This window comes from Emydura macquarii, unplaced genomic scaffold (genome assembly GCF_026122565.2).
Source record: "Emydura macquarii macquarii isolate MOO-44397 ecotype Brisbane River unplaced genomic scaffold, CSIRO-AGI_Emac_v2 contig_1253, whole genome shotgun sequence".
In the NCBI taxonomy this organism is placed as follows: domain Eukaryota; kingdom Metazoa; phylum Chordata; order Testudines; family Chelidae; genus Emydura; species Emydura macquarii.
Window position 1 is genome coordinate 41,003,853 of NW_027131390.1, and position 15,377 is coordinate 41,019,229.

The 15,377-nt window shown below is 46.2% G+C and overlaps 1 protein-coding gene across 2 annotated transcripts in view; it reads left to right on the plus strand.

Annotated features, from left to right (window-relative positions):
• The first annotated feature begins 687 nt into the window (after positions 1 to 687).
• SLC19A1 (solute carrier family 19 member 1) overlaps positions 688 to 15,377 on the plus strand; it is a 35,217-nt gene continuing 20,527 nt past the window's right edge. For both annotated transcript variants that reach the window (XM_067548603.1, XM_067548604.1), the window contains exons 1-2: positions 688 to 819; positions 13,612 to 13,938. In XM_067548603.1, the coding sequence (XP_067404704.1) occupies positions 13,762 to 13,938 (177 nt within the window). In that variant the 5' untranslated portion in view covers positions 688 to 819; positions 13,612 to 13,761. The remainder of the gene's footprint in view (positions 820 to 13,611; positions 13,939 to 15,377) is intronic.

Below are 15,377 nucleotides of genomic sequence, written 5' to 3' on the forward strand. Positions count from 1 at the left end.
TCCCCTTAGCACCGCCAGTTTCAAAGCAATAACAAACCAACCAACGCATTAGCTAACACGTAACTGCAGCCACGGGGCAGATGAAGGTTCCTTATTTCAAACTGTAGTTTAGCTCCATCTGTAACATGAGTTAAAGTCTGTATGGAAAGAAATGCAGCTCCAAGTCAGATACTAACAGTTATGATGGAGGCAAATGTTAGTGGCGCACCCAGGGTCTCCAGTGTCCGGAGCCCAAGCCCACATTTGCCGCCCCCGGATCTCACGCTCCCCTCGCAGGGCAGGAGTGGTCCCGGTGCCGCCCCCCAGCTGCCCAGAGAGTGGGGCTCTGGACATAAGGAGTTGCAAATGCAGGCTTAGCTCTGCCACTCCCCGCACTTACTTGGCCCGCAGCCTACCTCTCCCGCTGCAGCCCCACAGCCTGGCGCTGGCTCGGACGGGGCAGCCTCACCCCCCGGCCCGGCCCTTCACGACACGCGGGGGGGGGAGCCGCCACGGCCCTGGTGTGACTGCTACCCTCCCCTGACACAGGACGCCCCGCCCTTCTGCGACAGGCCCCACAACCCGCGCACAGCAGGGCTCGGAGCCCGCCCCGCCCCGCGGTGCATTGTGGGGGCTGTAGTCTTTTCCCCCGGCGCGCGGGGGGCCGGCGGAACAGAACGGAGCTCCCCACTGCCCATCCCCCAGGGCGCCCACAGCAGGCAGCACGTGGCGCGGCCGACGACTTCGCACTGCTGCAGCCCCGTCCGTGCACTCGGAGCCCGACAGATCTTGTCCCCGGGCCGGGCCCCCCGGAACCCCGCAGCGCCTGCCGCTGCCCAGGTACAGCGGGGGGGACTATGGCCCGGCCTCCGCTCTGCCCCCCCATGCCGCCGGGGCTGCGGGCGGGGGGTGGCAGGGTCGGGTCGGGTCGGGCCGGGCCGTGCTGGAGGAAGAGCCGGGCTCCGCGCGGAGCCGGCCTGGGCAGCAGCTTTATTATACGCATAACGCGAACGGTGTCAGCCCCGCAGCCCTGTCTGTTTCCTGCTGGGCACCGCGTGTAGAGCGGCGGGCCCCGTGCTCAGCCCGAGAGCGGCTGGTAGGAGACAGTGCAGAGCAGCTGCAGCAGCCCCGCCGGCCTGCCCCTGCATTCGCTTTTTCGGCTGTGTGGTGACGGCCCGTTTTTACCGCTAAACCCTCGAAATAAAGGCAATCCCGAAAGTTTCCTCCAAAAACCAGATCCCGGGGCACTCTGAGCTTCGTGCGCAGTGTGACTGCTCTGGGAAGTGGTGGGGGAAGGAAAGCAGGCAGTGGTGAGGGGAACTAGTTTGCGTCTTTTGCCACGGTGGTTGCTTCTGGCCACTGATAGATATAATGAAGAGAAATAGTTGCTGAGACCGACCCAGAGTTTTCTGCGCTTAAAACGTGCTCCTCTGCACAGATCAACCATCTGCTTCATTCCAGTATTTATTTCCCCTTCCAGTGTTTGTTCTGCAGTTATTCAGACAAACAACCCTCCTCCCCAATCTTCATTTTATTTTCCAGTATCCTCACAATTTCTCTCTTTGGTTTCAGATGCATTTTAGCAATTCCCCAAATGAACTCTATATTCTCTATCACATTACTCCGCACTGATGTTAGGCCTGCAAGTTTCTGCCCCTTGCCATTGTTTCATCCCCATTTCCATCTCTACATTTTCCACTTGGCAACCCTTGGACTTTTTCTATTGTTTGCCCTGGAGCAGATGTCAGTTTGGTGACATCCCTAACTGTGTACCCAGGTCTGAGAGTGGGGTCTTACTTGGCACAAGCATTGATTATGGGATTGTTATAATTTAGGTATAGCTAATTTGCCAGAGCTCTTTATGGGTTCAATTCTGCAATTACTTATGTACAAGAGTATCTTTATTCATTTGAGAGAAATCCCAGGGAAATTGATGGGATTATTTGCATCAATGAAGGTATTCCTGTGTGCATGTAGGATCAAGGCCTGTATTCAGAGTGCTCTGCTCTGCTTCATGGTTGCAGTTTACCAGAGTAAAACTCTGAAGGAAATGAGTTTCATTTTCATGTCTATAGAAAATGGAAATAATGGCCTCTAATTGTGATTAAAGGTGGGTGATCAGTTAGACCCTGAGCTGTGAGCAAGAATCAGTCAGAAAAGTGCTTGAGAGAGAGAGAGAGAGCGAGAGAATGCTCCGTGCCAGCTCACTGCCCTGGCCTTCCCTGTCCAGTGTCCCATCTCCAGCCATGGCCATCCCTGGTGCCTCGAAAGAAGGAGAGAGAGAAAAGACAAATGGGCTACATGGGGTGGGGAAAGAACCCTGACCCCCACAGGTAGGTGGCTGACTGAAGCCCTGACTCATGAGATTTGAGAACCTCAACCATGAACTGGACTGCTGAGCCCTGCCCCCTACCACCACATGCATCCCTGCCATACAGTCGACTTACAAATTTGTCCACCTCTCTCTCAAAACAAATTCAATTGTTTACCTTCACAACTCCGATCTGGAGGCTGTTCAAGAACCTCAGCACTCTGATGGTTAGAACCTTTTCTTAATTTCCAGCCTGAATTTGTTTATGGCCAGTTTATCCCCATTTGTTCTTTTGCCACCATTGTCCATTAGCTTAAATAGCACTTCACCCTTGCTGGCATTGCTCTTTGTTAATACATCAAGGGGTAATCCTGTCCCCGTCAGCCTTTCTTTTGCTAGGCTGAAGAAGCCAAGCTCTTCCAGTCTCCTGTCATAAGGAAGCACCATATTGTATTAGCTACATCCATAGCTGTAGCCCTAACAGTACTTTATTAGAACACAAAATACTGGCCCCACGTAGGGAAAGGACAAATGGTGAATAAAAATGTCTTGAATCAAAGCCTCAGTGGGAGAGCCGCTGGATGTGTCTATCGCTTTCTGCTGGTCCCTTGATTTGCTCTGTCAGCCCTGTGCTTGAGGCCCCAGTCTTCAACTGCTTACACGCTGTGCAGCTTTGCTTACACAAGTGGTGCTGTGGACTTTGGCCACAGTTATCCATGTGTAAGTACATGCAGGACAGGGGCCTTTAGGCATAATCTGCAAATGTGATGCCCCAGGGAATGCCAACTGCCTCCCCTTCACTTCCTTCTCTTTGTTCTTCAGGTTTCTTACAGGCATGTTCCTGGCTGAGCCTGTGACACAATCAGGAACCTGGTCATGTGCCTCAAGTTCATCGTAGGGCTCAGTAAGCTTCTCTGGTGCACAGACTTCTGCAGCTAACAGAGAGCATCCCGCCTTCGCTCAGGCTGATCTGGCAATCGTCAGCGTGCTGTTGCTTGGGATGTCTGTCCTTGTGGGCCGCGGCAGCAGAAACGCCGAGGGTTGGGTGGGCTTGGGGTCTGAGTGTTACCTATCCTCCTTAGAGATGGTTCTCTGGGGACAGAGCTGAGGGGTGCGGGCTGGTAAGAGCGGGGAAGCATGTGCTGTCGCTGCCTCTTATGTGGACTCGTCACTCACGCTGTTTACTGTCGGGCTTTGGGACTGTCAGCCCAGCAACTTCCACCCGCATGAGATGCATTGTAATGGCATGTCTCTCTCAGTCAGTCCACCTCTACGTTTCTAATGCATTACAGAGCCGGTGGCTCGCCCTCTGGCTGGGGCGCTGGTTCTGCTGAGGCTTAGCTGGCAATGAAGGGCTTCCTACACAGGAAAGCTGCACCCCTTTAAGTGAAGATATGACTGTAAACTGACTAAACTGGTGCAAAAGGCTGTGTGGGTACCTGAATTCAGTTTAAACTGGGCTTACTTCTGTTAGGAACAGGTTTAAACTAAGTTGAAAGAAGCCACCTTTGAACTGAGAGCAGAGCGTCCGCTGAAAAACTGATTTAAGTTCTGTCGGTGCCACTTCTGCCATAATGGCTGTTCTGAAAGGAGCAGCGTACAAAGGGGATAGACTCGGCCGGTGTTTGGCTTGACACTGAGATTCAATGAGAGACAGTACTAAAAAAAATGGATGAAATTTACAAAACACTAGCTAGCAGAAACAAAGCTGTGTGGGGCTCTGTGGGGCAGCCCCCCCCCCCCCCCCCCCCAGCGTTATTTGATTCACGCACAAGCCTGATCCGCTTACATCTAATAGGGCCCCATAAATAATAGCAGCAGCTCTAAGCCCCAGGAAAAGGCCTTGAGATCACAGCAAAACATTCCTCCTACTCTGTAGCAGGTCAGGACAGCTCCTCAGCTGTGCACTTTGCATGCTGCTGCTCAGTGGGAAGGGAAGGATGGTAGTTTTTCATCGTCATGGAATGTTTTTGCCGTTTCTTTGAGTTCACAGTTGGCCAAGAATGGACTTGTTTGAATGTCAGGGTTTGACCCCAAGTGTTTGTGTGTGTTTGGCTGCAGCAGAGGGAAGGAGTTCTCACTGCCCCGTAAGAACAGCTGTGCTGGGTCAGACCAGTGGTCCATCTAGCCCAGTATCCTGTCTTCCGACAGTGGCCAATGCCGGGTGCTTCAGAGGAAATGAATAGAACAGGCAATCATCGAATGATCCATCCCCTGTCATCCACTCCCAGCTTCAGACAGTCAGAGGATAGGGACACCCAGAGCATGCGGTTGCATCCCTGACCATCTTGGCTAATAGCCTTATCTAGTTGTTCTTTTTTGAACCCCATTATAGTTTTGGCCTTCACAGCATCCCCCTGGTAACACAGGTTCCATAGGTTGACTTGTGTTGTGTGAAGAAGTACTTCCTTTTGTTTGTTTTAAACCTGCAGCCTATTAATTTAATTGGGTAACCCCTGGTTCTTGTGTTACGTGAGGGGATAAATAACTCTTCCCTATTCACTTTGTCCGCACCATCCATGATTTTATAGACCTCTATCATGTCCCCCTTTAGTCATCTCTTTTCCATGATGAACAATCCCAGTCTTTTTAATCTCTCCTCATATGGAAGCTGTTCCATACTCTTAATCATTGTTCTTGACCTTTTCTGTATCTTTTCTATTTCTATTTAATCTTTTTTTAGATGGGCTGACCAGATCTGCATGAAGTATTCAAGGTATGGGCATACCATGGATTTATAGAAAGGCCATATTATATTTTCTGTCTTATTATCTATCCCTTTCCTAATGGTTCCTAACATTCTGTTAGGTTTTATGACTGTTGCTGCACATTCAGTGGATGTTTTCAGAGAACTATCCACATTGACTCCAAGATCTCTTTCTTGAGTGGTAGCAGATAATTTAGACACCATCATTTTGTGAGTATAGTTGGGATTATGTTGTCCAATATGCAGTACTGTGCATTTATCAACATTGAATTTCATCTGCCATTTTGTTTTCAGTCACCCAGGTTTGTGAGATCCCTTTGTAACCTTTCGCAGTTTTCTTTGGACTTAACTATCTTGAGTAATACTGTTATAGTCTGCAAACTTTGCCACCTCAGTGTTTGCCCCTTTTTCCAGATCATTTATGAATATGTTGAACAGCACTGGTCCCAGTAAAAATCCCTGTGGGAATCCACTATTTTTACCTGTCTCCATTCTGAAAACTGACCATTTATTCCTACCCTTTGTTTCCTATCTTTTAACCAGTTACTGATCCACGAGAGGACCTTCCCTCTTATCCCATGACTGCTTACTGTGCTTAAGAGCCTTTGTTGAAGGACCTTGTCAAAGATTTTCGGAAGTCCACGTACACTATATCCGCTGGCTCATTTGTCCACATGTCCTCATTTGTCCACATGTCCACTAGGAAGGTGGTGAAGCACTGGAATGGGTTACCTAGGGAGGTGGTGGAATCTCCATCCTTAGAGGTTTTTAAGCTGAGGCTTGACAAAGCCCTGGTTGGGATGATATAGCTGAGGTTAGTCCTGCTCTGAGCAGGGGGTTGGACTAGATGACCTCCTGAGGTCCCTTCCAACTCTATGGTTCTATGTTTGTTGACCCCCTCAAAGAATTCTAATAGATTGGTGAGCCATGATTTTCCTTTACAAAAGTCATGTTGACTCTTCCCCAGCAAATCAAGTTCATCTATGTGTCTGATAATACTTTTCTTTACTATAGTTTCAACCAATTTGCCTGGTAGTGAAGTTAGGCTTACCAGCCTATAAATGCTGGGATCACCTCTGGAGCCTTTTTTAAAAATTGGTGTCACATTAGATATTCTTCAGTCATCTGGTACAGAAGCTGATTTAAGTGATAGGTAACATACCATAGTTAGTAGTTCCACAATTTCATATTTGAGTTCCTTCAGAACTCTTGGGTGAATCCCATCTGGTCCTGGTGATTTATTACCATTTAATTTATTAATTTATTCTAACCTCTGCTATTGACACCTCAATCTGGGACAGTTCCTCAGATTTGTCACCTAAAAAAAAAAGGGTCAGGTGTGGGAATCTCCATCACATCCTCTCCAATGAAGACGGATGCAAAGAATTAATTAAGCTTCTCTGCAGCGGCCTTGTCTTCTGTGAGTACTCCTTTAGCACCTCGATTGTCCAGTGGCCCCACCGATTATTTGACAGGCTTCTTGCTTCTGATACACTTCTAAAAAATGCTGTTTTTGAGGCTTTTGCTAGTTGCTCTTCGGATTCTTATTGTGGCCTGCCTAATTGTACTTTTACACTTGACTTGCTAGAATTTATGCTTCTATTTTCCTCAGTAGGTTTTAACTTCCAATTTTTTAAGGATGCCTTTTTCCCTGTGACTGTTTCTTTTACTTTGTTGTATAGCCATGGTGGCACTTTTTGGTCCTCTTATTGTTTTTTAATTGGGGTATACATTTAATTTGAGCCTCTATTATGGTGTTTTTAAAAAGTTTCCATGCAGCTTACAGGCATTTCACTTTTGTGACTGCCTTTTAATGTCCGTTTAAATAGCGTCCTCATTTTTGTGTAGTTCCCCTTTCTGAAGTTAAATGCTCTGGTGGGCTTCTTTAATGTTTCCCCCCACAAGGATGTTAAATTTAATTATATTACGGTTGCTATTATTGAGCGATTCAGTTATATTCACCTCTTGATTTAGTACTAAGCGGATCACAAGATCTAATCCAAGAATTCTCTCTCCCCTTGTCGGTTCCAGGACTGGTTGTTCCAAGATGCAGTCGTGTATGATGTCTAGCAACTTTATATCTGCATCCCACCCTGAGGTGACATGGATCAGTCAGTATGGGGATAGTTGGTTTTTTTATAGTTGTTGTGTTTTCTGTTTTTATAGCCTCTCTCATCTCCAAGAGCATTTCACAGTCACTCTCTCCATCCTGGTCAAGTTGTTGGTAGTATAGTCTTACTGCTCTATTCTTATTATTCAAATATGGAATTTCTATCCCTAGAGATTCTCTGGTACAGTTTCTAGGCATATGTAAAATGTTATACAGTACTGTTGAATGTCTAGGTAGATACAGAGAGGCGTTGCTAAGACTGTGAATGTTGCTTGCACATGAATGCAGATGGAAGTGTGTCCATGCCCCTCCTCTAGGTACTCGCCAACCCTCAAATGCATGGTGCCTGGCAGAGAACTTTAACCTCATTCCAGAGTTGGCTGGCAGAAAGCATTATAGCGTGTTGTGCTATGTGGCCTTCCTTCAGGGACTGATGTTGTCTCTAAAGCGCTCCCAGACTGTAACCGTGCAGGGACCAACCCCGGGACCCAACCTCTAGTTCTTCAACTTGCCACTGTATGACTAAGCGAGGATGGCCTGTCAGCTGGTACGTCACGGGGGTGAGTTTCGGATTGTGGGGCAGCAGGACCAGGGTCATTTGCTGCCAGCTGTGCCTCTGAGCTAGGCGTGAGGGCCTAACTTCCTTGAGACGGCAGCAGTTAGATAGATAATTGGCCACGATGGTCCTCCCTTAGAGGCCACCTCACCGCGGATAGATTTGACCCAGGTTAGGCTCAGCTGCAGTGATTCAGTTGTCAAGGATCTTATGGGTCAATGAGGAGATAAACAAGAAATTGCCACATCTGCTTACTAGTGGAGTTCAATGTATTTGTGGAGAGTGGGCAGGGCTGTATGAACCAGATACAGTCAAAAGTTGTCAGTTTTGCCTTACATCAATGAATAAAGTTAACTACGTATTAGAAGGGTTTCCTCCCCTGGCCACACTAGGAAATATCTCCAATGCTACAAATGCCAGGTAATGTTGGATACCTAAAGTAATTGGCAGGTGTTTAAGGGCTGTTGCAGTAGCTAGAGTATATATTGTCAGGTGAGGGTGATGTCATTTCTTTCTCCCTCCTCCTGGTTCCAAGTGATTTAAGTTGATGACGGTATAGGATCGGAAGTAAGTTCAAATACTGTTCTGGGCATTATTCCAGTGAAGAGCATATTGAGCAGAACGCTTACTGAAGAGGTCTGTAGATGCTAAAAGAGTTGGACTCCTATCCTAAAGAATTTATCAGTACTCTTTCCTCAGATTCTGAACTGCATCTCGGGAATTCGAGTCACCCGATTTGCTGAGTGGGTGCTCTGAGATTTTAGCCCTAACACTTTACTCACTGAACCTCACTAAGGCTATGTATACAAATTCGCCGCTGTCAGATCAATTTTTATGGGTCGATTGAACGACAATGCATTTCCTGTCAGTGCAGCGCAGTGGAGATGGTGCCTTAAGGGAAGTTACAAAGTCGATGGGAGTTACGCAAGCTACTACTGCCACTGAATTTTGCCAGTAGTGTAGACCTGCCCTCAGTCTTGCTTTGCCCATCCACAAATTCACATATGTTCCCTTCCTCCCCAGCAATCTTACTCCACTTCTCAGGAAATATTTAAGGGCAGAGAGACCTCAGTAACCAGTCTTACAAAACATACTATATTTCCTGGAATTCTCTGAAGAATGATAATTAAAGCTAAACTACAAATATCAAAATAAATGAATGCTTGTCATGCAGTCTGTTTAATTTTTTTGATTGGGCTAGTTTGCGTACTTACTAATCTGGTGATCTCAAAAACTCTCCCACTTTGTCTTGAGTTTTAAAAAAAGATTTGTCGACTCCCAAGGGTTAGTACTAATGCTGGTCAGGACAGTTTAGACAAAATGATTTTTGTCAGAAAATGCCAGTTTATCCAAACTAAAAACTTTGCGAGAAAGGGCCAGTTTGAACAAATTTTTCAACTTGAAAAGTCTTTGGGAAAAAAAGTCAAAACATCGTGATATTTTTAAAGCAAAAGTTCTATTTTTCCAATTTGAAATTAGTTTTACTTTTGAAGCCTAACTGATTATGGTAAATTTTATTTTTTGTGTGTGTTAAATGGCGAACATCAAAATGAATCGTTCCGAATCGTTCTGAACCAGTTGTTTTTTCAGATTTTTGGTTTGCAAAAACTCTCAAGATTTTGACTTTTCATCCTGATTTGGAATGGGAATTTTTTTTTTTAAATCTATAGGCACTTACTAAAGAGAACTGTGGATTGGAATTCTCTCATGATCACAGCTTCCCAGCACAGCTAGATTAGCTGGCAATCATCTTGCTTTCTATCATTATAAAGCTATTAGAGAAACAAGGTGGGGGAGGTGTAATATCTTTCAAGCTTTCAAGCATACACAGAGCTCTTAATATGCAAGCTCGAAAACTTCTCTTTTACCAATAGAAGTTGGGGTAATAAAAGATATTCCTTCCAGGTGAAAAGCTCACAGGTGGATCTTTGTGTGGGCTTTCAGCTGTGAAATGGTGTGAAATTGTGAATTAGAACCCCACGTTAGCCTCGCCTGTCCTCTCCTTTCCTGTTCGATCCTGGAGCCATTTGTATTCTGCAGCTTTGCTTTCTTTGATGCTGAGCATTTCCTTCTGGTCACCTGAAGACCTTCTAGTAGCAGCTGATAACCAGAGATGTCTGTCTGCAGGGTTGCTGTATGAGCACCAAGTGGATCATCCCACAGATGTTGTGAGATGCACACTGGGTGCTGTAAGTTCCATTTGCTCATCACTAGAACTGGTCCCAAGTTTTTATTTGAAACTAAAAACTTCTGCAAGAAGCTTTTAGGTTTTTTTGTTTTGTTTTTTTCTGGATTTTTTATCAAAACCAAAAATTTTGGATTTTTGTTTTTTTTTGTTCCTTTTATCCCCCTTTTATCACTAAATGCAATTAAATGAATTATGTCTGTGGGGTATTTTTCTTGACATTCTAGCTCTTCAAAACATCCTCAAATTTGGAAGACAGAGTGACAAAAGGAAAATGGAAAAGTGAACAGGAAAAATGCTAACCACCATTCATTTTTTTTTAATTATTATTTTTTGCAAGAAGAGACAGAAAGAGGGGAAATGTTTTTGAATATTTGAAATAAAAAAGAATTGTGGTTTTGTTTTTAAAGAGAAATTCATTCTGTTTTGAACCCTGCAAAATGGAAACGAGTTTAAAATTTGTTGTGAAACTGTTTTTTCATTTATAGACCATCTTTGCTTGTAACATTTCTGCCTCGCCTAGTGTTACAAGCTCTGCTTACTGTATGGATGTGTGTTCTGGGTGATCAGAATTGTTAGAGATGAAAGAGAGGCATTAGAACAGTCAGTTAGCTCCTTGCAAATGCAAGATTATACCCTAAGGGCATATTGTCTAATTGTTTTTGTCTAGTCTAGTTTTAACATTCACAAGTAAATGGCACTTCCAGCACTTCTCCCAGAGACTATTCAGCAGCTAAATACACATCTCGCTGTCATAATTTCTAACTCTGATATTACAACCCAAATTTTTCCTGTCTTAATTTCATCCCATGACTCCTTAATTACACCTTCTTGGAGCTGGTTGTTCATGTCTTCACTTAGTAGCTAAGTTATGCATCTTTCCTCATAACTCGAATCCCTCGAGCTCCCTATGGTTTTTCTTGACCTTCTGTAAACGCTGTCCAAATCATCAATCTCTTTCACGCAGTGTTGACTGGGAATGGGCAGGGACATTTGCCCCAGAGCTGAATAGGAGTGTAGCTATATAGCATGGTAGGCACATGGAAGCATAGAACTGTAGGGCTGGAAGGGACCTCAAAAGGTCACCTAGGCATGCCCCCTGGACTGAATCAAGACCATCTATATACGTCCAATGTGCCACCTCAAATCCCCCTTCCAGCATTGCTGCTTCTTGTATGTCTCCCTCTCATTGAGTGTGTGCACTTTGGATGGTATCTTCCCATGCATATTAACATGCATTCTCCCAGCTGACTTTCACTGGAACAAGAAGCCCGAGGAGTGGAGACTGGGAGTGTGTAGATGAGGAGAATAAGACTGGGATGAGCAGCCAATGTTAGGGAACAGATCGGAATGGGACAGGGACAGATTGGAGGAATGGGGCAGAAGGGGTCAAGCTTTTAGGGGTGGGTGAGGGAAGCAGACAGAAATGTCTGAGTCCATAGAGTGCATTCCCCTCCACAGCCTGGAATGGAAACCAAGGATCCTGAATCACACCATTCCTCTGTGAATATCTGTGAAACCACTGACAAAGTGTCCCATTCCCCTCTAGCACTGGACCATACAGAGTACGACAGCCTACTACTGCTGACAGTTACTCCGTTTGCTCAAATGGCAGAGGTGTGAGCTGTGGATATCAAGATTCCAACTCTGCTGGTGACCCGTGAGGGTGTCAATATGATGCCACAGAATGGAATTTGTCTTTTCAGTTAACTATTTTAAAAAGCTAGGAAACGTCTCATAAAGGCTATGTGTAAAGAACATTATTAAGGTTGCAAAGTTGAGAGCTCAAAAGATAAAAAATGCCAGAATTAAGGTTCCCTGCACCACTTTAATTCTACCCCCTTTGTGGGTATGCATTATGAGACAGTCGTTAATTACATGGTCACCTACTATTTTTACCACAGGATCCCCTGCCTCATTCAGTGACAGGATGGACCTGCTCTGGGGAGGAGTCAGGGTTGTGTAGTGAAAAAGGCTGTTGTCTCTAGGACCTGCCTCGTTCGTTGCAGAAGTTGGAAGGTGTGTAGTAAACGAGGCAAGGGATAGCAGGAAGAGAAAGGTTGTCCTCATGGTTAAGACTGTTGAATGCTGCTCCGGAGAACTAGATTCTATCCTTGCCTCTGCCACAGAGTTCCTGTATGATGCTGGCAAGTCATTAAAACAAAACTTTTTGCAGGCAGCCATTAACTGTGTCTTCCTCCTTCTTTTGGTGACCAGTTTGCGACCATCAGGTCTGACGTGCGGAAGTGCTGAGCACTCAGCTGCAACTGAAGGCAATTTGAGAACTGTGCTTTGAACATATAAAGTGCTGTGTATACTAAGTACTTTGAAAAATCAGGTCCTGGTCATCTCAGACTGAACACCCAAAATGAGGGGATACTTCGACCTTAATCTCTGTGTGTCTCAGTTCCCTATCTGTAAAGTGGGGATAAGACCCACTAGTCCACAGGGCATTGTGAAAATATATTCCTTAGTGTTTGTGAGGCCCTCAGATGCCATAGAAAAGCCCATGAGGATATTAATACATTTCCTTACTCAGAGCAGGGTTTGGACAGTGGGCAGTAAATAAGGCCTGGAGCCATCCAAGGAACAATAACAAGAAAACGAAATATTGGAAAGTTGCTCATTCAGTGAGCTCCATCCATCCTGTACCGTGAGTGAGGTAGGGGCCGTATGGAAAAAACAGTGTGTATTCATGTAATTAAAGACTATCATAATGCATATGCACCGGGTGGCCAAATTCAGGTTGCACTGGCAGCCGTAATCTGGTACTTCCTAACTTTTGAGTGCTTGATTTTGCAACCTTACTCATGTTCTTTTAACACTGTGGGTGGGTGGTGGTAGGGGTGGGAAGAGAGAGGGGAAACGAACTCTTTGGCAATTTGTCTAATGTCACTTTCACCACACAGCCAATATGTAACATGGCCAGCTACGTTCTGCCCGTACACATTAACTTTTAACTTGGATTCACAGTCTGCTCTAAAGCCGGTCAGATCCCAACGGTTCCTGTACATGCACACCACTGTATTCACTGGAAGCAAAGGGCCTCTTCAATTTACTCTGGAGTTAGCTAATTCCACAGGGAGTAAAAAAGAATTCAACTATCTCGTTGTGATCAGCATGAAGCCACTGGTTTAATAGACTATATTTAGAAGCAGCCTAAAGAGAAAACAAGAAAGTGAATCTTTGATCAGTCCTCTAAAACTTACTAGTGGTGTCACTAATAGGAACTTAGAGAAACGGCTCTGCGTACTTACAGACTTTTGACTAGAGATGGTAACTGTCCTGTATCATACTAGAGCAGGTCTCTGAGTCTCTGTTAAATTCAGTGGGACCGACTGACTGCAATATTCCCATTTCTATGGCAGAAGTCCCTTTGCCTCCCCTGAAATTCAGCACCTTGTGGATTAAAATTTTGCAAATGAGGGAAACAAAACAACCCATCTGGCTTTTTGGTGGAACAGCTGGGGATTTTCAAGCATTAGCTAAAGAGTGAGGCAAAGGAGCAAACAAACCCTTGTAAGCCAGACTGACTGAGGGTTGCGATTTATTTTACTTACTTCTTAAACATCCTCAGAGAAACACCCACCTATCCCATCTAATTGTGCTGCCCGCTTCTTCAGAGGAAGTGTGTAACACCTTTTTTGTTTTTGCGACTTTGCAGCTAGAAAAAAACATACCCTGAACTTTCTCCCTAGGATATTTGTTTGCAGTTATTTTGCTGAGGAATTTGATTTATTGCCAATCTCTGCTATATTCACAGAAATTCCAGCAGCACAGAGATCTGTGTGTGGGAGATTCTCTGCAGCAAGGAAACCCAGAGACTGGCCTGAAAGAGGCTTAGGGTGGCTGACAGCCTCCTGGGAAAAGGCCTTTTCACACTGACGCACCAGGGAGGGGTGACGGCAGAGCCATGTCTATCGAGGAGGATGGCTCTGTGAAGCATCCCCCTGAGTCTACAGTGGACCAGCGCTGGAAGTTCCTTGTCTTCTATCTCTGCTTTTACGGCTTCATGTCCCAGATCAGACCTGGAGAGAGCTTCATCACCCCCTACTTGCTGGGAGCTGACAAGAATTTCACAAGGGTAGAGGTGAGTTTGATTGAAGGCACTATGCCATGTGTGTCTCTCCGCCTCCCCCACCATACAGCTGTCATGCATTCCTTTTCAGCATCTCCTTACGGGCCAGGGAGGCTCCCGTAAACTCTGAGCTGTCCCGCAGGGCTGCCCCGGGCGCTCACGGACATGATTCCCTGTAACGGATGGAAGAGAAGTAAGATCTGAGATGAAGCAATGGGTGGGAAGTGAGAATAGCTAGCTGCTGGTGACACAGATCTGGCTATGAGGCACCCACTGCAAAAGGGCCAGGAAAGGCACAAAAACCTAAGGGAAACTGGCTGGAGTGAAATGAACTAGACGGAGGGTCTCTTTCTGAATCAGGAAAGAAGCTGCTTCTCCAATCACTGTCTGTGCGGTGGGACAGTACGAGCCTGCAGTGAGTCCTGGCTCATCCATCCTTGACAGGTGTGCTCTCTGCATCAACAATTTAGAGCTCTCCCCCTAGCTGGTAGGCCAGTGGCTGGCCCTTACATCTATTTGTGTAGTGTGTGTGCAAGTCTTGGTGTCTTACACGCCAGCAGACAATGCTCTTCTCAAGCAGCAATAGCGCCCCAGCGCATCTCTTGAGGCGGTGGGAGTTCTTCACCGTGCCTGTGTGCTAGCCCACGGGTGGCTTACGGGGTTTGCTTTTACATGTATTGCACCTGAGCTGCTGCCCCTTTGCTCATGGTTTAAGAACTCCAAAGGCCGATGGCACCAGGGGCAAGGGGTTCATTTGGGAGACTGTCATTAAAAAAGGAGCTCCAGTCTAGTGTTATCCGAGAGTGTGGGGTGGGCAGGACACTGCCTGCACTTGCATAAGCTACATTAGGGCCTCGCAACAGCACGGAGCCACATTCTTCATGTGAGGCTTTCTCGGCCCCTTTTTAAAAGCCGTTCCCTTGGGGAGTTCTGGGTGACTTACTGAGCTGTGGAAAGGCAATGTGCCCACAAAATGAGCTACCCTATGGCCACCCATGTTTGGGGGGCTGAGTTAAGCTGCGCTGGTTTTTAACTGTAAGAGCTGGTCCACGTGCAGCCCAAACTACAACCCTGCTGCCTGTAAAACCCTCTGTACTGAGGTGAGGTGCTTAGGACCCCCATGTCCTGACGGATCTGTGTGAGGCTAAATGGCATATTGGGCTGCATTAGTAGGAGCATTGCCAGCAGGTCGAGGGAAATGATTATTCCCCTCATCTGGCACTGGTGAGGCCACATTTAGAGTACTGTGTCCAGTTTTGGGCCCCCCACTACTGAAAGGATGTGGACAAGTTGGAGAGAGTCCAGAGGAGGGCAACAAAAATGCTTGGGGGGGTGGAGCACAAGACTTATGAGGAGAGGCTGAGGGAACTAGACTTGTTTAGTCTGCAAAAGAGAAGAGTGAGGGGGGGATTTGATAGCAGCCTTTAACTACCTGAAAGGGGGTTCCAGGG